At 46.9% G+C, this 23,279-nt stretch overlaps 1 protein-coding gene and 2 pseudogenes across 2 annotated transcripts in view; all 3 read left to right on the top strand.

Annotated features, from left to right (window-relative positions):
* Positions 1-22,063, top strand: part of TRIM26 (tripartite motif containing 26) — a 28,691-nt gene extending 6,628 nt beyond the window's left edge. Inside the window, exons 2-8 of one of the 2 annotated variants that reach the window (XM_032271837.1) lie at positions 8,577-9,065; positions 9,206-9,301; positions 11,009-11,239; positions 17,190-17,212; positions 17,680-17,795; positions 18,020-18,052; positions 19,976-22,063. In XM_032271837.1, coding sequence (XP_032127728.1) covers positions 8,628-9,065; positions 9,206-9,301; positions 11,009-11,239; positions 17,190-17,212; positions 17,680-17,795; positions 18,020-18,052; positions 19,976-20,658 — 1,620 coding nt within the window. In that variant the 5' untranslated portion in view covers positions 8,577-8,627 and the 3' untranslated portion in view covers positions 20,659-22,063. The remainder of the gene's footprint in view (positions 1-8,576; positions 9,066-9,205; positions 9,302-11,008; positions 11,240-17,189; positions 17,213-17,679; positions 17,796-18,019; positions 18,053-19,975) is intronic. The other variant, XM_032271838.1, reaches the window with a different exon arrangement.
* LOC116545276 lies at positions 3,176-3,326 on the top strand (annotated as a pseudogene).
* LOC116545262 lies at positions 18,060-19,959 on the top strand (annotated as a pseudogene).
* Positions 22,064-23,279: the final 1,216 nt, after the last annotated feature.

The following is a 23,279-nucleotide window of genomic DNA, read 5'->3' as shown; positions in this document are numbered from 1 at the left end:
TGGATCTGATTTCAGCTTCTGCAGGATTCCTCAGTTAGGTTACTGGATTAAGTTCTGGTAAGGCAGGGAGTTTGCCATTTTCATTCTCTGCCGTAACCTCAGTGCCTGACACATATTAGGCACCTAATAAACATCTGCTAGCTGTTGAATAAATTTTAACACCCTGCTGCTTAAACCCTCAATGGCTGCCCAGGGCTGTTAGGATAAAGTCCAAAATTCTTAACCTGGGTCACAGTCTTGCATAATCTGTTCCCTCCTGTTTCTCCACCCTCCCTCTGCTCGCCCCACTGCACTCCACCTGTGGCCAATTGTCAGCTCCTCAAACTTACCACTACCCTTTCTCTGGCAGCTGGTTTCCTCTGCCTGTGAGGCTCACCCTTTGCAGCACTCCCTATGGGTGGGGGAGAGTTCATTTTCCAGGCACCAAAGTGCAGCATGTGGTGGAGTGGAAGAAGCCCAGAGTTGGGAGGTGCACCTCACCCCACTTCGTGCTAGCTCTGGCCTTGCTGCCAGGCAGCTCTGCCACTGGGCAAATCAGTCCAAGGCTCTGGCCCTCACTTTCTTCCTCTGTAAATAAGGGGGTTCTGGTGATTCACAGTCCTGGATAGACTTTAGAATCTCTTAGGAAGTTTTTTTTTTTTTTTGAGATGGAGTCTTACTCTGTCCCCCAGGCTGGAGTGCAGTGGCATGATCTCGGCTCACTACAACCTCCGCTGCCTGGGTTCAAGCGATTCTCCTGCCTCAACCTCCCGAGTAGCTGGGATTACAGGCACGTGCCAATATGCCTGGTAATTTTTGTATTTTTAGTAGAGACAGGATTTCACCATGTTGGTCAGGACGGTCTCGATCGCCTGATCTCGTGATCTGCCTGCCTCGGCCTCCCAAAGTTCTGGGATTATGGGTGTGAGCCACTGTGCCCAGCCCGGAAGTTTGTTTTTTAATACCATACCAGAGTCTGGGCCACCTCTGGAGATTCTAATTCAGTTGGGCTGGGTATGTTTTGAAAACTCATCAGTTTGAAGACTACAAATCTGATGTGTAGTCAGGGTTTGAACCATCCCATGAGACGATAAAGGATTTTATCAAAGCACCAAATGACACTTAAGAATATTTTAGACAAGAGAGAGCTTGGTTCATGATTCAACATCAGACAAATATTCAGGCACACAAATGAAGAACTCCCAATTTTTCCCTATCGGTCAGCTGCAGGACAGGGGCCCTTGAAAGCCTTGTCTCATCCACTTCCCAGCTGGCCGCTACCTCCTGCCCCTCTTTGAGCCCTGTGGGAATTTCTAGCCTTCAGAGCCCTCGTGATTTTTGTAGCGTGCACTGTGCTTCAGAACACCACTGATGCTCAGCTCTATGGGGAAAGTAAGCCAATTGTGACCACAGGAATGCATCGTGCACAGTCACTGGGATCTCCGGGACAGCCTAGTATCCAGGCCTTTGGCATGTCTAGTGGGAGTGCTGTCACTCCTCTAGTATGCACATCTGGATCACTTGCTTTTTGCCCTGAATTCTGGCCTCTCCAGGTTTTTTAGAGGTGTCTCATGGAAGTTTACCTGAAGTTGCTTATCTCAGATTAAAATATGGGGCTTAATCTGGGGCCCCGAGAGCCATTAAATGGAGTACCCACAGGGAATGGAGCTCTAGGCTAAGTGCTTTGGGATTACAGGTGCTTTCCTCTTGTTTGGAGGTCCAGACATATGCTTGAGAAGCAGCTTGAGATGCTGAAGAGAGGCCTGAACTGGTATGCTGGAGGCCATGGTGCAAACCCAGACCTTTCCATTCACTTTCCTGGGCCCAGAGTCCACATCTGGGATTCAGTGTCTACCAGGGCACCTCTCTGGGTGGCATCCAGGAGCCAGAGGCAGCAGGAGGCAGGCCAAAGTTTTACCCAGGCTGGAGTGCAGTGGCGCAGTCATGGCTCTCTGCAGCCTCAACTTCCCAGGCTCAAGAGATCTTCCTGCCTCAGCTTACTAGGTAGCTGGAACTACAGGCATGCACCATCCCTCCCAGCTAAGTCAGCTAATTTCTTTTTTTAGAGACAAGGTCTCACTATGTTACTTAGGCTGGTTTCAAACTCCTGGGCTCAGGCAATCCTCCTGCCTTAGCCTCCCAAAGTGCTGGAATTACAGGCACAAGCCCCCGTGCCCGGCCCTCAGTTAGTTTTTACAGCTCATAGTGATTATCTTGGAGCCAGTAAGCGTGCATGCATCCATATCTTGAAATTACGAGGCGTCACCTTGCCTAGTCTGTTGACATGTGCAGATTAGGTATTTATGAGATCCAGAGACATATAGGGGAGGGGTGGATTTCAAGGAAATGGGAAAAGCTTAGATAAAGGTAGGGGGTGTCTCCAGTTCTGTCTTTCAGGGTACCAGGACATTGCAGGGCTTGTTGTTTGTTGCATCTTCCTGGTTCTATAGAATTGCAGCTAGCTTCTGGTTTATTTTTTTATTATTATTTTTTTACTTTTTGAGACAGAGTTTTGCTCTTATTGCCCAAGCTGCAGTGCAATGGTGCAATCTTGGCTCACTGCAACCTCCACCTCATGGATTCAAGCCTGCCTCAGCCTCCCGAGTAGCTGGGCTTACAGGCATGTGCCACCATGCCTGGCTAATTTTGTATTTTTAGTAGACACGGGTTTCTCTATGTTGTTCAGGCTGGTCTCAAACTCCCGACCTCAGGTGATCCACCTGCCTTGGCCTCCCACAGTGCTGGGATTACAGGTGTGAGCCACCGCACTGGGCTGCTACTGGTTTACTGAAGAGACAGAAGGATGCCCCCTCACCCCCAGCAGGGATGTGTGACCTCTGGTGAAAGGCAGTTCATGAAGTGACTTCCTCATGAAGTGACTTCCTCCCTGAGCCGGGAGGATGGCTTCAGAATTCTCATCTGGGTAAAGGGGGTGGGGGTGGAGTATGTTATCCAGTGTTATTATTATTTTTTTTTTTGGCTCTAATTTTGGTTTCTGTTTGCCCAGGAGCCAGGAATGGATAGTAGGGTAATGGTTTCACCTCTTAGTGTAGAAACCTGTTGTGGTAATCACAGAGAATATGCTGAAGGCATAAAAGATAGGGCAGAACCAGGGCGGGGGGCAGGGGGGAGTGCGGCAAGTTGGGGAAGAGTTTTTTTTTTTTGTTTTGTTTTTTTTTTAGAGAGGGTGAATTTTAAGACTATACTTTCAGGGATCATTTCTATAGTTTGTGACTAGAGAGGGTGAATTTTACATCGGATCTGACAGATTTGTATTTGGGGAAAGGGAGTGGTTATTCTGGTCTGCTCACATCTCTCATACTCAACCTTATTTCTCCTAATTCTGAAATCTTGAGATCCCCAATCCCTAAAAAGGAAAACTATTATCCAACAGGGGTGCTTTATTGCTTACCCCATATGTGAAAGTTTGTCATAGCTAAGGCTAGGGTGCTTTTGGTCAGTATCAGCAGAATATATGCCCCTTTTCTTTTGTCAGCATTACTCAGCTTACAAAGCCCTTCCATGTAGATGACCTCATCTGAGCTTCCTAACAAAGGAGCTGGTATTAGACCCCATTTTACAGTGTGCTTGGGTGGGGAAGAGAGTGTAGTGGATTGAGTGGAGGGCTTGGCACCAGGCACTGCTTCCTAGCCATGTGCTCTTGGGCAAGTCACTTCACCCTGCTGAGCCTGTTTCCTCAGAAGGAGTCTGTATAACCAAGGGAAGGGATTGGTCATAAAAGTGGTACTGTGTTTTGTTTATCTAGTTATGGCAGACCGTCAAAAACAAATGGTTCTATTCACTTAACCTTGTCTGCAGTTCCCCTGAATCCATTCACTTTTTTAACAGATGTGTTTTGAGCTTCTACAAAGTGTCAAGCACCATGATATCTGTATCAGTGATTTAAACATTTTTGATGGTTACTACAGACCCTTTTAAGAATGTGATAGAAGGCCGGGAGCAGTGGCCCATGCCTGTAATCCCAACACTTTGGGAGGCTGGGGCGGGTGGATCACGAGGTCAGTAGATCGAGACCATCCCGGCTAACACAGTGAAACCCTGTCTCTACTAAAAATACAAAAAATTAGCCAGTCATGGTGGCATGTGCCTATAGTCCCAGCTACTTGGGAGGCTCAGGCAGGAGAATCGCTTGAACCCAAGAGGTGGAGATTGCAGTGAGCTGAGATCACGCCACTGCACTCTAGCCTGGGTGACAGAGCAAGACTCCATCTCAAAAAAAAAAAAAAAGTGTGATAGAAAACTATAGCTCCCTCCCCAGAAAACTTTTCTAGCTTTTTATTTTGCTTTGCTGAATCATTTCAAATTAGGTGGGAGACAAGCTGTAAACACTACAGCATCCATTGCCTAGGAATACAGGTATTCTTGGCCGGGCACGGTATCTCACGCCTTGTAATCCCAGCACTTTGGGAGGCCAAGGCAGGTGAATCACCTGAGATCAGGAGTTTGAGACCAGCCTGGCCAACCTGGTGAAACCCATCTCTACTAAAAATACAAAATAATAGCCAGATGTGTTGGTGGGTGCCTATAATCCCAGCTACTAGGGAGGCTGAGGGAGGAGAATTGCTTGAACCCGGGAGGTGGAAGTTGCAGTGAGTCTAGTTTGCGCCACTGCACTCCAGCCTGGGCAACAAGAGGAAAACTCCATCTCAAAAACAAATAAATAAGTAAACGAATAAATAAATAAATAAGTACATACATTTATTTATTTATGTAACCTCAATAAATGCTATTACGAAAATAATTTTAGAGAAGGTGCAGTCGCTCACGCCTATAATCCCAGCACTTTGGGAGGCTGAGGTGGAAGGATGGCTTGAGCCTAGGAGTTCAAGACCAGCCTGGGCAATATAGTGGGAACTCTTTTCTACAAAAACTTTTAAAAATTAGCCAAGTGCAGTAGCATGTGCCTGTTGTCGCAGCAACTCAGGAGGCTGAGGTGAGAGGATTTCTCGAGCTAGGGAGATGTAGGTTGCAGTGAACCAAGATAGTTCCACTGGACTGTAGGGGACAAGAGTAAGACCCTGTCTCAAAAAAAAAAAAAAAGGGAAATAATTTTTTATATGATCCAACACTCAGTCTATTTTTAAATTTCCCACAATAGTTCCAAGACTATTTTTATAGCCTATAAAAAAAAAAAAAAAGAAAGAAAAACAAACGGGATCCAATCAAGGTTCACATATTGCATTTGGTTATTATTTCTCTTTAGTCTGTAAAAATCAAGAGCAATTCTTTCAAAGTTTTTTTTTAAGACATTGACTTTTTTAAAGATTAGGCCAGTTGCCATGTGAAATGTCCAGCATTCTGGATTTTTCTAGTTGTTTCCTTGTGGAAACTCCTCCATTAGTACTTTTTCAGTTGTAACATACTTCAGAGTATTCTTTTACCCTTCATATTTTCTACAAACTGGAAGTTAGATCTAAAGACTTGACTAGCCTTTCATTCAAGTCAAACGTTTTTGGCACAAACTTCATGGTTAATGTTGTGTGATTCATGTAGTGCCATGCCAGGAAGCACATGCCACCTCGCCCCCTCTGTTGATTAACACTGGATTTGATCACTTAGTTAAGGTGATCACAGGATCTCTTCCTTACCAAGTTATGTCAGGAAGTAATCCATTCCTTGGTACTTTGGCACCATGGGGACTATCTTGCCCCCAAAACCTTTCACCCAATAGTTTTAGCATCTATTGATGATCCTTGTGCTATTATCATGGCAGTTGCAAAATGATTTCTAGTTTTGCTGTCCCTCTCTACTTATTTACTGATGTTTGCTGTAATCTCTAGACAGTTTTATGTATCTAGTACATATACAATAATTTTTGACAGTTTCAGGAGGTTTAAAGACTGTGGAATCCCAGCATGGAGGCTGGATGATGAGGTATCCTATTTTGCATGGAAGAAGAGCTGTAGCTGAGCTCTTCATAGTCCTTTTATTCTTTTTATTTTGCAAGTAAGTTGCAAAATAAGTTCCCAACTCCAAAGATAACACGGGCTATCCTTGAGCAAGAAAACAACCTCAGCTTTTAAACTTCCAGGCCATTCGGCAAAGAGGCATGATGAACAGCTTCACAGCCCACAGACACTCCCAGTACCATTTCTTTTTCCTATTTCTAAACACTTGCAGTATGTTACAACTGAAAAAGTGCTGGGCCAGGCTTATTTCCTCAACAGTAAAGACAAGGAGTTGGACCAGACAATTTCTAGCATTTCTACCAGCATTACTAACATCTAGGAGCTTAATATTACTTTCACTTGACAGTTAAATTCCTTGATTCTTTCATTTGTGCTTTGAAAGTGCTTGATTTTCCCCTCATTTTGTCTCTTAAAATCACACATAACTAGATCCAATTAGTGCCTCCGGTTGGAATTTATTATCAGCACTGTAATAGTCTCTTATATGTAGTCCTTTTACATCATAAAACACTTTTTATATAGTACTTAACTAGACCCTCAATGAGTCACATTATATTTCTGTTTTGTTTTCTCTTGGGTCATATAGACTGGGGGTTTTATTTCTGTCCCATTCATGTCAGTACTGACAGAGGCCACTGAACTCTGTTGCAATGGACTTTCACCATACATAATCATTACTAGTATTGATTTGCCTGTAATTCAGGTTGCTTCATTCCAGCCTCGCAGTCACCTCTGTGCCCTGCTGGTTGTCTTTCCAGTGCTGCTCTAGTTGCCTTCCATGGATCTATGGGAGAGCAGGTCCTCCTGGCACTGCCCCGTGACGATGTTCTTTAACTCTGTAGCGTGTGTGTCACTGTGACTGGTTCTACTCACTTCTTCTCTTGCTGCCACTTTTGAATTTAACTCTTTGTGGTTTGAACACTTACTGGATTTGGGAACCAGGGGTTCTGAGTTCCCTACTAGATTTCCATCTGTACCAGGCTCGTGCTTAGTACTTTTACCATAATTCTTTCACATGACCTGCTTAGAAACCCTTGAAGGTAAGTATCACTCCTGTTTTACAGATGGATACACTGAGGCTCAGTACTTTTTTTTTTTTTTTGAGACGGAGTTTTGCTCTTGTTGCCCAGTCTGGAGTACAATGGCATGATCTCAGCTTACTGCAACCTCCACCTCCCAGGTTCAAGCAATTCTCCTGCCTCAGCCTCTCGAGTAGCTGGGATTATAGTCATGTGCCACCACGCCCGGCTAATTTTTTGTATTTTTAGTAGAGACGGAGTTTCTCCATGTTGGTCAGGCTGGTCTTGAACTCCCGACCTCAAGTGATCTGCCTGCCTCGGCCTCCCAAAGTGCTGGGATTACAGGCCTGAGCCACTGCACCCAGCTGAGGCTCAGTACTTAAGTGACTTCTTTATTGTCAGGCAGAGTCAGGGGCAGGAGGCTGCTCTTAGGTTAGATGTGCTGAGGCTCATAACTTCAGACAAGAACTGGGACGGGACTACAAAGGTAAACAGAAGCAGAGTCCTTTCTGTGTGTCCACATTCCCTGTACAAGCCAAGGCTTCACAGCACATAGCCACCACAGCCACCTGAGGGTTCCTCCCATGCTGGTTTCCCTCAGGAGCGAGCTAGACAGGGAAGTCACAGCCAAGAACAAGCCCATTGAGGCTAAGATGTGCTCCGCTGGAGGGCTGAGTTTAGAGTCCAGCCTTCTAGGGGAAGCAATTAGACCCAAACTGTAGAGCAGCCCAGGGAAACACTCATGAAGGGAAACACTGACACTCAGACTCCTGAATCTTCCTGATGCTTCTTAAATTTTGGTAAAGAACCTCAGTACTCTTAGCTTTTTTTTTTAATGCCTTTTGTTGTTTTGAGATGGGATCTCTCATTCTGTTGCCCAGGCTGGAGTATAGTGGCAGAATCATAGCTCACGGTAGCTTCCACCTCCAGATTCAAGGAATCCCCCTGCTGTGGCCCTCCAGCTGGGACTACAGACATATTCTACCATACTGGGCTTTTAAAATTTTTTTATTTTTTTAGTAGAGACAGGGTCTCACTATGTTGCTGAGGCTGGTTTCAAACTCCTGGGTTCAAGTGATCCTCCTGCCGTAGCCACCCGAAGTGTTGGGTTTACAGGGTGAGCCATGGCATGCTGCTCCTCGTAGTTCTTGAAACCTGAAAGCTTGAGGAACAAACGAAAGGGGTCTCTTGACTCTGTCAGGACCCCCATGGCTGGTCATGTGTCTTGTGCTTTGCATAATTGAGTGAGCAGGTGTCCACAAGCAAGGGAGCACTGTGTCTACGGTAGACATTGTAGATTTATATATGTATTGTTACAAGTTTCCCAGCAAGTAGTAAGAGATTGTTCTGTTACAGTTGGTGCACTACAGCGATTTTCCAACAGATAGAAAGGGTGTTGAAAGGGTCTCCCAACAGCAAGGTATAGGCTAGTGGCTGCCCTGCTCTTCACTCTACCAAGTTAATCTTTCTGGGATTCCATTTCCTTATCTGTACAATGAGGGAGTTGGGCTAGTTCTGTAAGGTCCCCTTCCCTTTGTCATTGTGTGAGCCCTGTAGGAGCCGGTGGTGTCGGTAGATTGACTGAGTGCTGTGCCTGGCAGCTACAAGGCTGCCACCTCTGCTCCTGACTCTTACGTCTCATCTCCAGGGAGAAGAAGTCCGCAACAGTGAACGAAGACCCCTCTGAACTAAGGGTACCATGGCCACGTCAGCCCCACTACGGAGCCTGGAAGAGGAGGTGACCTGCTCCATCTGTCTCGATTACCTGCGGGACCCTGTGACCATTGACTGTGGCCACGTCTTCTGCCGCAGCTGCACCACAGACGTCCGCCCCATCTCAGGGAGCCGCCCCGTCTGCCCGCTCTGTAAGAAGCCTTTTAAGAAGGAGAATATACGACCCGTGTGGCAGCTGGCCAGCCTGGTGGAGAACATTGAGCGGCTGAAGGTGGACAAGGGCAGGCAGCCGGGAGAGGTGACCCGGGAGCAGCAGGACGCGAAGCTGTGCGAGCGACACCGGGAGAAGCTGCACTACTACTGCGAGGATGATGGGAAGCTGCTGTGCGTGATGTGCCGGGAGTCCCGGGAACACAGGCCCCACACGGCCATCCTCATGGAGAAGGCTGCCCAGCCCCACAGGGTAAGCCCTCCTCACCCGCAAGGGTGCCTTGCCACCTTCTGTGGACACTCCGCCTGCAGCCCTCAGAGGACTCAGCCTGAGTTTCCCCTTCTGCCCCAGCCCAGAGCATCCACCTGTTCCCACTGCTTGTTTCTCCACAGGAAAAAATCCTGAATCACCTGAGTACCCTAAGGAGAGACAGAGACAAAATTCAGGGCTTCCAGGCAAAGGGAGAAGGTGATATCCTGGCTGCGCTGGTAAGTGAGGCTGGTACAGGAAGCCCTGAAGTGTTGTGCCCGTGTAGGGCAGAGTGAGGCTGGGCGAGTAGGCGGCAGCTGGGAGGTGTTCTAGGTGCTGCTCACAGGGAGGACGGGCGTCGGGCTGGCAGTGGCAGACCTGGGTTTAGCCCAGGCTCTGTCTTTCTAGCTGTGTGGTCTTGGGCCTGTTGCTTGTCTGAGAGACAAGTGGGTCCCCTGGATGTCAGCCAGAGTCCCTTCCCTTTTCTGTGACTCTCACCTTGGTGGCAGGGCCCATGTCTAGCTGCAGCTTCTCTTCTGCCAGGGGACTGAAGAAGGCATGGCTTCATTCTTCCTTTCAAAGAGAGAGAGAGAGAGAGAGAGAGGGAGAGAAGGTTGCCTGAAGTGGAGTGGGGACAAAGGGTTTAGAAGGAGGGAGTTGGCTCCAGGGTAAGAACTGAGATGGAGGGGCTAGGGAACAGCTAAGGCAGGCCTGCCAGCTCTGATGGCGCTGTACTTAGTGAGGCCCAGACCCAGGATCATAGTTGCCAGCACAGTGGGACCTCCTACATATCTGTGGGCTCTGCACCTGTGGGTTTACCCAACCATGGATCAGAAATATTCAGAAAAAAGAAAAAGCATCTCTACTGAATATATACAGATTTTTAAAATCTTGTCATTATTCTCTAAACAATACGATGTAACAGCTATTTATATAGCATTTACATTATATTAGGCATTATAAGTAATCTAGAGATAATTTAAAGTATATAGTGGATTATATGTAAATATATTTCCATTTTATATGAGAAACTTGAGCATCCTTGGATTAGGGTGTCCTTGCGGAGGGGGATTGTGGAACCCATCACCCACTGACACCAAGGGACAACTGTAGTTAGGCAGCACATTATGTGCTTGATTAGATACGGGGTTGGGAGGGAAAAACTGATAAAATGGTTCTGATTTTCTGGGGAAAATCTGGGAAAAATGTGTATGTTGGGAAAGTGGGCAGTGGAGGGGTAGTGGGGTCAGGCCCAGTGGTGAGTCATGAGGCCCAGCGAGAGGGAGAGAGTAAGCCAGAGACAGCTAAGTCCAATGACCCCTCCAGGCTCTCAGTGTGCACAACTGCCCCCAGCCCAGCACCAGTCAACAGGGCCACTGAGGACTCCCCTGACCCCAGCTGGGGAGGAAATTTGTAGGCAGGAAAGGACATGGTCCCTAAGCACAGACGTCACACAGTTTTGCTGAGGAAACAGGATACAGTCTTATGTGGCAGAGGTGGGGTACACATAGGTATTTTAGACCTAGCAGTGGGGTGCTGAAGAGAGGACTGGACAGGCTTAGATGACATTAATCAAGCAAAAGTTCCTGGAAGAGGTGACCGAGATTTTGTCCAGGAGAGAAAAGTACATTGGCTCATGAGTGAGACCCACAGAGTTTCTCCAGGGACCCCAGAGCATACTGGTTTAGCTAAAACAGATCGTGGCTAACCAGTCAGGTGGAGACAGGGTTTTCATCATGTAGTGGTGGAGTGAACTGAACCAATTCATTACTGGTGTCTTTGAGGAGTGTGGACCGGGAGCCCTCTATAGCTTCTCCCACTCCACATCCTGTGGAATTCTTGAACGAGGGTACCGAGGTGAATGAGCCAGCCTTGTGCACCTCCAGTGCTGGACCCTCCACCCTGAGCAGAGGTGTCAGCTCTTCTCCCCTTCCTGCCCCCTGCAGAAGAAGCTCCAGGACCAGAGGCAGTACATTGTGGCTGAGTTTGAGCAGGGTCATCAGTTCCTGAGGGAGCGGGAGCAGCACCTGCTGGAACAGCTGGCGAAGCTGGAGCAGGAGCTCACAGAGGGCAGGGAGAAGTTCAAGAGCCGGGGCGTCGGAGAGCTCGCCCGGCTGGCTCTGATCATCTCCGAACTGGAAGGCAAGGCACAGCAGCCAGCTGCAGAGCTCATGCAGGTGAGAGGCCGTCCCTGGGCAGGGAGCCAGGGACCAGGATGGTGGGTCCCAGCCCTGCCATTCACTTGCCGGACCTTAGGAGACTTGGGCCTCAGTTTTGTCATCTGAAACATGAGGATGGTGATCCTAACCCCTGCCAATTATTCTGTAGATCGCATGGGCATAAAATGAAATAACTGGCATGATGTCACTTCAGAAAATAAATTTTCCACACAAAATCGTTAAAAAAACTAAATGATAAAATAGAGTAAAAAATGGAAGGGAAGGTTATTAAAATCATTAATTAATATAATTTACCATCCTCCATTCTCATCACTGCCATCATGAGCCCTTCTAACAAGTTACTGGCAGACACTTAACTGGTGGAAGCTTTTTATGGTGTCGTGGTTGGGGGTGGCTGAGAGGGGGCTGACCAGCGGCTCCTCTCAAAGACTTGGAGGGTCTAGAAGAGATAGGGTAACTGGGGAAGGGAGACAGAGATGGCCAGGTTTTCTCTGGGCCTATGGGATTACCACACAGAGAACAAGATGGAAAGCAGACAAGGGGCCTTGGGGCGCCTCCTAGAGGAGGGGGCTTTGATAGAAAGGAAGGCTTTAGGGCTGAAGAACTGGTTGTGAAGCTGAAATGGCACCACATCTCCTCCCCGGGAGCCTCTTGGGCTTACGCTGCCCTGAACAGGGCCCAGCAGCCTTTGGAGGTGTAGAGGGCTTGACCTTCCTTCCCTCACAGGCTGGGAGAAGAGGGGCTCTCTGATGGTATTCCCCCACTTGCACTGTTTAGGGTCAGCGGCAGAGTCACCCGGGATCTCTAGGAAGGGGGGGTCCCAGGCCAATGGCAGGGCAAACCAATAGCCAGGAGGGAGAGAGAGCAAGACAGACTCCCAAGTGTGTGTACCAGGACAGACTACAGGAAGTGGCCACGGGCTTACCATTGTTGTGAATTCAGATGCAGAATGAGGACTGGCAGTGATTTTAGACCATCCAGTCCAGTCCCTACTGCTGAAGTCACTGAGGTCCAGGGAGTGGAAGGAGTTTGTCCCAGGCCACAAGGCAGGTGTCAGGTCATGGCTCGAGCCCAGGTGTCCTGACTCCCGGGCTCTGTGCTCTTGTTCTCATTTTGTCCAGAATGTCTCTCTGGCCCCCTCTTTTCCTCCAGATTTCGTTCTGTTGCCTCAGATTTCTCTTGTCAGACTCTTTGACTGGGTCACTTTCTGCATCTCCTTTTGCCCCTGTTCCTCTTCTTCCTCTTCCCACGCCCCTGCCATGTATGGATGCCTGCTGTGCGTGGAACAGAGGCACACAGCTGAGGATGTGGTGGGGCTGAAATCCATTGTGTCTGCCCAGAGGGGTGCCCTTTCCTGATGCACTAAGAGAAGTGGCCCTCAGAGCAGAGCCCCGGCTCTCAGTGACTCAGAGCACTCAGACTGCAGCTCTCCCTGGGGTGGAGTAAGGTCAATGGAAGGGAGAGAAAATGGTGTCTGCTTGAAACTAGTACAGGAAATGTTATTGGTACTGGTGGGTTTCTTTTTTGTTTTATGTTTTCTCTTTTATTTTTAGTGCTGTGTAATGTATATATGTTTATGGGATATAGTTTTTGTTTGTTTGTTTGTTTTGAGACAGAGTCTCACTCTGTCTCCCAGGCTAGAGTACAGTGGTGCAGTCTCAGTTCACTGCAACTTCTGCCTCCTGGGTTCAAGTGATTCTCCTCCCTCAGCCTCCCAAGTAGCTGGGATTACAGGTGTGCGCCACCATACCCGGCTACTTTTTTATTTTTAGTAAAGACGGGGTTTCACCATGTTGGCCAGGCTGGTCTCGAACTTCTGACCTCAGGTGATTGCCTGCTTCAGCCTCCCGAAGTGCTGGGATTACAGGTGTGAGTCACCGTGCCCTGCTTACAGTGATATTTTGATATCTGTATATAATATATAACAATAAACTCAGAGCAATTAGCATATCTATCACCTCAAACACTTATTGTTTCTTTGTGTTGGAACATTCAAAATCCTCTCTTCTAGTTTTTAGAGAATGTACAATAAATGGTAGTTAATGATATTCTCCCTGCTATGCTGCACAACACTAGAATTTATTCTTCCCATGTAGCTGTAACTTTATATCCGTTAACCAACTTCTTCCCACCCTCCCCTTCCCAGCCCCCTTCCCAGCCTTAGGATTCTACTCTCTACTTAGTAAGTAATCCTTATGATTCTACTCTCTACTTCCATGAACTCAAATTTATTACGGATGAATAGTATTCTGTTGTGTATATATACCACATTTTCTTTATCCGTTGATTGATGCTTAGATTGAGTCCATATCTCAGCCATTGTGAATAGTGCTGCAATAAACATGAGTGTGCAGGTATCCCTTTGATATACTGATTTTCTTTTCTTCAGATAAATACCTAGTAATGAGATTGCTGGATCATATGGTACTTTCATTTTTAGTTTTTTGAGAAACTCTCATACTATTTTCCATAATTGCTGTACTTATATGTAGCAAAACCCTAAAGGCCCTTAGAAACAAACTCTTAGAACTAATAAATTCAGTAAAGTTGCAGGATACAAAATCAACATAAAAAATGTATTGCATTTTTAATGCACCAATAACAAACTAGCTAAAAAAGACATCAAGAAAGCAACCCCATTTACCATAGCTACAAAAGTGAAATAAAATACCTGGGAATGAAGTTAACCAAGGAGGTAAAAGACCTCTATAATTAAACTACAAAACACTCATGAAAGAAATCGAAGACACAAACAAATGGAAAAGTATTCCATGCTCATGGATTAGAATTAAAATTGTTAAAATATCCTAACTAAAGCAATTTACAGGTTCAATACCATCCCTATTATCAAAATACCAATGACATTCCTCACAAAAATAGTAAAAACCTAAAATTTATATGGAGTCACAAAAGACCCCAAATAGCCAAAGCAGTCCTGAGCAAGAAGAACAAAGCCGGAGGCCTCACACTTCAAAATATACTACAAAGCTGTAGTAACCAAAACGGCATAGTATTGATATAAAAGCAGACACATAGACCAATGGAACAGAATAGAGAACTCAGAAATAAATCTACATATTTACAGCCTACTGGCTTTCAACAAAGGTACCTAGAACATACAATGGGGAAGGGACAGTCTCTTTAATAAATGGTGCTGGGAAAACTAGGTAACCAGCCATAGGCAGAAAAAAAAGGTATTGGTAGATTTTGTCTGTGTGCTACATGGGAACTAGATAGCTAACTCCCTAATTGTCATTAATATTTTCCCAGAGATTATTTGGCTGTCAAAGTATAGTAAGAAAAAGACCCAAAAGAAGGTCCAGAAGTCTGATAGAAAAATACAGGTGAGGCCAGTGTGGTGGCGCACACCTATAATTCTAGCACATTGGGAGGCTGAGGCAGACAGATTGCTTGAAACCAGGAGTTTGAGACCAGCCTGGGCAACATAGTGATATCCTGTCTCAAAAAATAAAAAAATAATAAAAAGAGAAATACAGGTGAGATGGAGAAGCAACAGGACAAAATGTGTAAAATAGAAGAGACCTTTTGATAGAGATGGTAAAAAAGGAAAGACAGACCTGTGGGGCTGAAAGCATCAAGAAGGCATTAAGGGGACTGGGGTGGTAGGAGAGGCCCGGAGAGACATTGCATCCTGCTTATAGGCGGGGCTGACCCTGCAGGATTAGGTGGCATGCTTGCACCCTGCTTCTCTTGCTATATACCTCCATGAAGAACCTTCCTGATGCTGTTAGTAACCAGGTGCATCCCCTGCCAGAGCTTGCCATGACTCACTGCTGTGGCCCCACTGCTCGGCTCTCATTGCCTGTTTCATGACAGCTTCAGATGTCTTGGGTGAGAAGAGTCCTCCAGGAGCCTTGGGCTGATCACTTCCCTCCAGAGGCCCTGTATGTGGCGGTAGATGGGGGCTCCTCAGTCTTTTGGCCTCTTCTCTTGGCAGGGCCAGCCCTGTCCTGACTTTCAGGACCCCACCCTCTCTGGGCTGCTCACAACTTTAACCTTTAAAGGACTCTTGCTTCTCCTATATGATTCTCCCCTTTCTACTGTTCTGGGAACTTCTATGTCAGGAAATATGCCCAGCTGGGCCTCTGGCCACCACTCCAGCTACTGCTCCATTCATTTGCTCTTTTATGCCACCTTTGTCGGCAGAGCTGTCAGGAGTTGCCCTGTTTTGTTGCCCTGTCCTCTGAAGCTGCCTTGAACTTAAATGTTTTGAGGTGCATGTTAGAGGACTTTGCCAGAAATTTGCAACCAAATCTGGGCATTTGCTTCATAGTGGGGTTGGGATGTACCTCCTACTTCTTGTCTTGCTCCTCTGGAGTAAAGCTCACAATTCTTTCCAAACTTTCTGAAGCATTCATCAGCAGCCGTAATTTGTTAATTCCATTTGTTTCCCAAATCTCACCCTCTCAAGGAAGCTGCCTACACCCCACCGGCTCCTGCTCCCTCCCTCTTCACTCTGCTCTCTTTTCCTGTGGTGCTTATCACTCACGTAGTATGATGTATTTGCTGCATTGATTATTGTCTGCTTCTCCCTGCTAGAATGTCAGCTCTACAGAAGTAGGGATTTGTTGCTGTCTTTTTTTTTTTTTTTTTTTTTTTGACTGTTTTGAGGCTTCTAGATCAGTGCTCGGTATCTAGGACCCACTTAATTAATATATGTGGATGAGTGAAAGGAAGACAAAATCAATTAATACAGAGTATTATGGAGGCCATTGACTCACAAAAGGGAATCTGAGCATCTCAGAATAACCCTCTTCCAACTCACCCTGTCCTGCCACCTGTCTGTCACACAGATAGCACCACCGTTACCCCTCCGGTGCAAACCATGCCCTGTTCTTGATTATCCTTGACCAGCATGTCCAGGTCAATTTGTCTCTAAACTACTTGGAATGTGCTACTTCTCTCTTTTTCTCCCTACTGCTGCCATCCTAGTTCAGGCCACCTGTAGCTCTCCCCTGGTCCATAGCAAAAACCTCTCCATTGTCTGTGGGGCAGCCAAGTAAGTAATTACTTAGGGTTTTGGCTCGCTGCTGGACAGTGGCACAGACAGAACAGAAATTTGTGTTTCAGTAACAGTTCAGAGGTGCAGGGTCTAGAGCTATCACAGTAGCTGTTTATAAGCTCATCCAGGGCACTGGGTTACTTTCATGTGGTTCTTCTACCAACTTCTAGGGATGTTGTCCTCTGCTGTGTGGTCAAAGTTGGGCTCACCACCACCAGGTCCAAAATTCAGCTAGGGGGAAAAAGGAAGAAGAAAGCAATTTTCTTTTTTTAAAGGATAATACCCAGAATTGTGGTCATTGCTTTCTATCATGTCCCATTGATTGGAACTTAGTCTCATGACCAGACCTGGTCGCAGGGGATCTGGGAAATGTAGTCTTCCTGGGTGGCCATCTGACCCATAACTCCAGGGGGTTCCGCTATTAAAAGGAGGAAAGGGAGAGTGGACTCTGGAGGATACACAGCAGTCTCAGCCATGTGTACAGCGGATGACACATGTCATGCCCCTACTTGAAACCCTCGGTGGCTTTCCACTGTACGTGGAGCAAAATTCTAACTCCTTACCATGCATATCCAGCCCTGCATGATCTGGCCTCTGCTGCTTTCGCCAAGCCCTTTCCTGTTTTACCTTACCTGTCTTCACGTGACCAGTACTTCTCATTGCTCAATTCTCTGCACAGGTGTCTCCCAAAGAGGTTGCCCTGTCATCCCCAGCCATGGTGGCTTCTGTCATTGTATTGATTTTGTTTGTTTTCTTGTTGTTTTATCCAATGACCCCACTGGAATGTCAGCTCCATAAAAAAGGGACCACATTTGTTTTGTTCACCAAAATGTCCCACCTCTACTACAGTGTTGGGTGCATATGCATTGGAGTCTTATTTGATTCATACTGATACTTGTGCTTTTTTTTTTTTTTTCCTTCTAGGACACAAGAGACTTCCTAAACAGGTAAAAGAGTCTCCTCTCCCAGGCGTACCTCATCCCTCTTATTTATGTTCCCTCCCCTTCTGAGCAGGTCCAGTTGAATTCACAGGGGGTGATATGGTGCCAGAGGTACTCACATCCCGTGGTTCGTCCTGATGCCCTTCTACAGGGCAGGGCACATCCTTGAGAACCGGAGACCTGCTCTCCTCCTTATGAGTTCTCTGTATAACCCCAGCTCCTTGGCCCACTGGCCTTATTTGAGGTGGGACAGGGCAGAGAGGTTAGAAATATGGCTTAGTAGGCAGAGCATCCTGGATGTGGAGTCTATTGATAGTCTGAAGCCCTGGCTCAGCTTGTGTCTTTGGGCCACGGTTTTTCTGGGGATCATCATACCTTTTCTCTTCCCTTTGTAATTGTCGTGAGGATTGAGAGAGAAGTATGCAGGAAAGTAAAAGCTGAGTAACAGGTTTTCATGTCTGCCATCTTCTCAGGTATCCACGGAAGAAGTTCTGGGTTGGGAAACCCATTGCTCGAGTGGTTAAAAAAAAGACCGGAGAATTCTCAGATAAACTCCTCTCTCTGCAGCGAGGCCTGAGGGAATTCCAGGGTAAGAGTTGGGGAGTGCATAAAGGGTGGGAGTCAGGGCAGGGCCACCTTGTAGAAAGAGGGCTCCGGCTCCTTTCCATCACATTCTCAAGCCTCACTCTGCTGAGGGCCTCCTGGTTGTTGTCTTGGAGATGGATCCCTGTCAGGAAGTTGATACCGCCCGAGTAACAAATGGGCTCATAAATTTGTGGGACTTGAGTCATTGCTGTCCTTTTTCCTCCCCAGGGAAGCTGCTGAGAGACTTGGAATATAAGACAGGTGAGTATCTAGAGGGTGTTTCCCAGATGTACGTCAAATATGGAAAACTCTGCCTACAGACTCTGACTGCCCTGTTTTTCCCCAGGTAGTCCCTTTTGCAACAGGAAGAATTTCCCAGTTGCAAAGTAGAAGCCCCCCTCCCTCATTGCACTTTCTGGTCTCTCTACTCTTTAGTCTGCAGTAGAGGCCTCTGCTTGCTAGTCTGATTCTTCTCTGCCCTGCGTTTGCTTTTCCTTTTCCGGTCCTCACAGGTTCCTACCACCAGTCCTTTCCCCGGGGCTGAGCTTTCTCTCATTTTCCTGGCTGCATGGCTCGTGTATTCAGAGGAAACAGCAGGGGCAACCTAAGGCCAGAGGCTGTATCTGCCACAGGCCCCACTACTGTGCTCCCTGTCAGCCCTGCAGTTAGATTGTACACTGCATACCACCAAGAAACGCCATCCGCATAGACCAAGATGTGAATGGTGCCTCTTTGACTGTGAAGACTGGTGGGTTCCTTCTGGCCCACTTTCACACTTGCTTTCCTGAGAACCACTGAAGAGGTTGGGCTGTCTGGGGGCAAACGAGGCCCTGAGAGTTCCATCTAGTTCACAGTATAAAAATCCCACAGCAGAACTGAGTCAGCAATGATTAAACCCCAGGTGGTTGTAGCTTCTTTATTAATGTCTCAGCTGTCTGTGAATACCATTGAGTTTTACCCATCAGGTTATTCAAATTATAGAGTATCCTATGAGGGTGATGGTTAGGATTATCTCTGTCAGAATATGTTCAGGGTTTCTCGAACCATGTTACAGAGCAGACTGGCAGTTTTGAAACTGAAATTGAACAGTTGGCAGAGACCCTAAATGCTTGTATTACAACAGAGGATGCTTTGCAAGAACCTGTGGAACTCACTTATCAAGAGGCCACATCTGTCCCAAATTTCTCTTACATGGGAGCTCACTTGTATAACTACATGGCCCATCATCTGACAGCACACAGAGTAGCACCTTCCGCAAATTTTGACTTCAAAAATGTCGGACTGAATATGACATTAAAGATCAAGCTGCTAAAAGGGGGTGAAGTTACTCGAAAACAGTTTCATGCATTTGTTCCCTTTCTGAGAGCTTTTTCTTAACCTGGAGATCAGAATAACAAATGGACAGGTTAAAGGGCAAATATTCTTCAGGTTGGTCTTTGGGAGTTACTAAATGCCCTCTTTTCTAATCCCTTGGATGACAACTTAATTTGTGCAGTAAAATTACTGAAGGTGACAGGGTCAGTTTTGGAAGATGCTCGGAAGGAAAAGGGAAGGACTGATATGAAGAAATTATTCAGGAATTGAAAATGTTGTCATGGGTGCAAACTGCAGCAGAGACGTGAAACATGCTCTTGAAGCTTGTAAAACTCCAGTGCAGTAACTGGGTGGAGTCCATGCAACTTCGTCATACAGAAATGCAACACCCGAAAATGATCGTAATTACTATGTGAATAAACCAACATTTCATACATCGTGGTGTTCCTTTTACTGTAGCTGATCCAGATTACCAAGAGGAACATCTAGAGCTACTTGAAAAATAGGACTGTTTTTCTAGATTATGAAGAAAATTGAACAGATTTATTTGGCTGGTGATCCACACATGGATGATATTGCTGAAGAGTTGGACCCAGAGATCCAGAGATAGAGGAAGCTTATGAAAAGTTCTGTTTGGAATCAGAGCATAAATGAAAACAGTAAAGTTAAATTTCAGTATATCATGCTCATAAAGCAGTTTAGTGATGGTGATTTAGCAGAACACAAAGCCAGAAAATATGCCACACTTATACCAAATTAAGGATGTTGAAAAATAAATGTCTGCTAAAATAAATTTTATTACCTCTAACTTAAAAAACAAAACAGAGCAAAACAGTGATATTGTTACTTTTTTTCCCCTTCTCCCCACAGTGAGCGTCACCCTGGACCCACAGTCGGCCAGTGGGTATCTGCAGCTGTCAGAGGACTGGAAGTGCGTGACCTACACCAGCCTGTACAAATGTGCCTACCTGCACCCCCAGCAGTTTGACTGTGAGCCCGGGGTGCTGGGCAGCAAGGGCTTCACCTGGGGCAAGGTCTACTGGGAAGTGGAAGTGGAGAGGGAGGGCTGGTCTGAGGATGAAGAAGAGGGGGAAGAGGAGGAAGAGGGAGAAGAGGAGGAGGAGGAAGAGGAGGCCGGCTATGGGGATGGATATGACGACTGGGAAACGGATGAGGATGAGGAATCATTGGGTGATGAAGAGGAAGAAGAGGAGGATGAAGAGGAGGAAGTTCTGGAAAGCTGCATGGTGGGGGTGGCCAGAGACTCTATGAAGAGGAAGGGAGACCTCTCCCTACGGCCAGAGGATGGTGTGTGGGCACTGCGCCTCTCCTCCTCCGGCATCTGGGCCAACACCAGCCCCGAGGCCGAGCTCTTCCCAGCGCTACGGCCCCGGAGAGTGGGCATTGCCCTGGATTATGAAGGGGGCACCGTGACTTTCACCAATGCAGAGTCACAGGAACTCATCTACACCTTCACCGCCACTTTCACCCGGCGCCTGGTTCCCTTCCTGTGGCTCAAGTGGCCAGGAACGCGTCTCCTACTGAGACCCTGAACCTTGACATCTGCCCCTGGCCCAACACCCTTAGATGCTTTACTTCTTTGGAATTCCAGGACTCTCAATAGGGTGAGGGGATGCCTGGCCTGAGCACCTGGAGCAGGGGACCCCATATCCACTGCCAGCCACCTCCCCAGTTGCTGTGGCTGAGATCTCACTCAGTGCTATTGCTCCATCTACTGCCCTAACTGGGCTCTTCTCCCACCTCCTGCTGGTTTCCCGTAGGAACTTCTGACTCTGGAGCCGATGAGGGCTCCTTTCCTTTTTGACCATGACCTTGGCCCCAGCTCAGCATTCTGTGGAGTAAGGGCCTGATGCAGCATTTTCTTGCCCAGCGTGGTGAGACCTTGGAAAAACCAGTCGATTACGCCTAAGGTCATTTTGCTCTCCTTAAATCCCACAGGTTCCTCCTTGTTCAAATCCACCTTACTGCTCACCTTCCCTGGCATTTTAAACAGACCTGCCCCACCCCAACTCAGAGTTAAGCATACATGGAAATGCTGAAAATAGTCAGAGTCCACTGAGGCTTCCCTGCCATTTAAGGCCTGGAGTGCCAGCGCATATCATCTCACGGGGTCGAGTCCAGGCTTCTCTGAAACCAGAGTGGAGCATATTTCCGTAGCCAACGTGGTGGGAGTCCCTGGAGCTATCTGTGGTCTTAGGGAAGGATCCAGACATACGGCTTTGGCGTACCAGCTGTGATCACTGATCAATAAATTCTCTCTGGATTGGTCCTTGTGGAGGGAGTTTTTAAAAGAACCCAGAACATCCTGCTCTTGATCAGCACATCCAAAAACACCAAGACAAATATCCAGTGGAGCAGAGCCTCCCCTGCCTCGGGAGTTCTGACCAGGTTCCGCAGCGGGTGTTAAGCCCCTGTCCCTGGCCCTACTCAGCATGCAGATTCCACTTTCCTAGGAAAGAGTGGAGATGGGAAGATGGGGAAAGGAAGGCAGCGGAAGGCCACAAACCCACTAGGTCTTTATCTCAAGAGGAAGTAACGTGTCTCCTCATTGCCCACGGACCCAGCCTGTGTCCCGGCCCCCCTTCATGGCCACAGTTTAACACAAGCTCCCTGCTCCAGCCAAATTGATCTCCCAGTCTTGTCCTTACCCATTCCAAGTGCTCTGCCAGCCACTGCTCATCCAAGTTTTAACTCCTCCACCCTGTTCTAAAACTGCTCCAACGGATCTGGGTCTCAGTGGTCTCTTCACCACCATTGTCTCAGAGCTGCCCACTTTGTGTGTATCACATGCTGCCTGAGTCACATGCACATCTTATTTCTGCCTCTAGTTTTGTAAGCTGGAGGGCGCGTAACATCTTATACTTCTCTTGTATTCTCATGGCACCTAGTGCAGTGCTGGGCACAGAGTAGGTGCTCAATAAAGACTTGTTGAATGAACGGTCTGGGGATCTATATCTGTAGATCTATAATATCTCAAATGTCACCAGATCTCAGTCTGGCTACAAAAAAAATTCCATTGATAGCAGTAGCCCAAGGTTTTCCTTCCATGTCTAGAACTGTGTAACTGCTTTCTGTTCTCTGTTTGCACACATGCTGTCATTTCTGGAAGTCCCTCAAAATGAGCCTATGCAGGACGCCAGTTGTCACATGGCTCCACCTTGTTATTGCTCCTTCAGTGGTGCCCTTGAGCTGAGGTCCAGCGTTTTGGAGCAAGTGGTGACTCTCCCTGAGAAGGGAGACATCCAGTACAGCACACCCAAAATTCTTCCTCGGAAAATAAGCACTGCCCCAAAGGAAACAGAATGTGCAGAGATTCAGCCTTGCCTCCTAACACATTGAACTGTTTTTCTTGTCCTTTCTGATTTTTTAAATTGCCATCTTAAAGATGGAAAAGGGAGGATTATACAGAACTACCTCTAAAATTATACTAGTGACAGAGTATTTCCTCTCTGTTCTCTGTGGACTCATGTAAGTTTTCCCTTTATATTTTTTATATTCATAGTTTTTAGTTTTTTATGAACTATACTTGCACATAAGGTAAACGATTTCTGTAGTACTTCTTACAAATAGGAACATTTCCCTGCCCTGTTCCTCCTCCAAAAGACCCAGTTCATACTTTTTAGCAAACTGTTTTGTGTTGGCCTTGATTTTTTCTAAATAACTTTGGTTTGGGGCATTATCTTCTCATTTCCCACTGTGGAGCAGGAAGATGTAGCCCTCTACTCTCTCTGTCCCCTGTCACACACACATTCTCTTCTACCCATCCCCAACCCTTCAATGTGGTCCTAACTGGTTAAACAAGTGTTTTGTGTGCTCGTTACTACATCTGTTTAAAAGCTATTCACACCTGGGCTGTGCATGGGGCTAGGATCATTTTTCCTTCCTGCAGAAGTTTTTGTCTTCCTGGAGTTTCCCTTCCCCTTTTGCATCATTTCCTATATCTTTATTACTTATCGGACTCCAGACTCCTTCACTGGCTGTCAAAATCTCCAGGTCCTCATTCACCAGGTGCTTTTACCAGTTTTGTCTGGATGCATCTCTAAGCCTGCTGGCCTTGAATCTGGAAGAGCTGCTTTCTCACCTGTGCATGGCTCCCTGGATATTCCTTCACCGCATACTGGGGTTCCTGCATTGTTTCTATTTCTTTATCCTG

Source organism: Sapajus apella, unplaced genomic scaffold, assembly GCF_009761245.1.
Source record: "Sapajus apella isolate SASKATOON/1434 unplaced genomic scaffold, GSC_monkey_1.0 scaffold252, whole genome shotgun sequence".
NCBI classification, from domain to species: domain Eukaryota; kingdom Metazoa; phylum Chordata; class Mammalia; order Primates; family Cebidae; genus Sapajus; species Sapajus apella.
The sequence above is the reverse complement of the archived record's forward strand: the minus strand, read 5'-3'. Positions and strand labels throughout refer to the sequence as shown.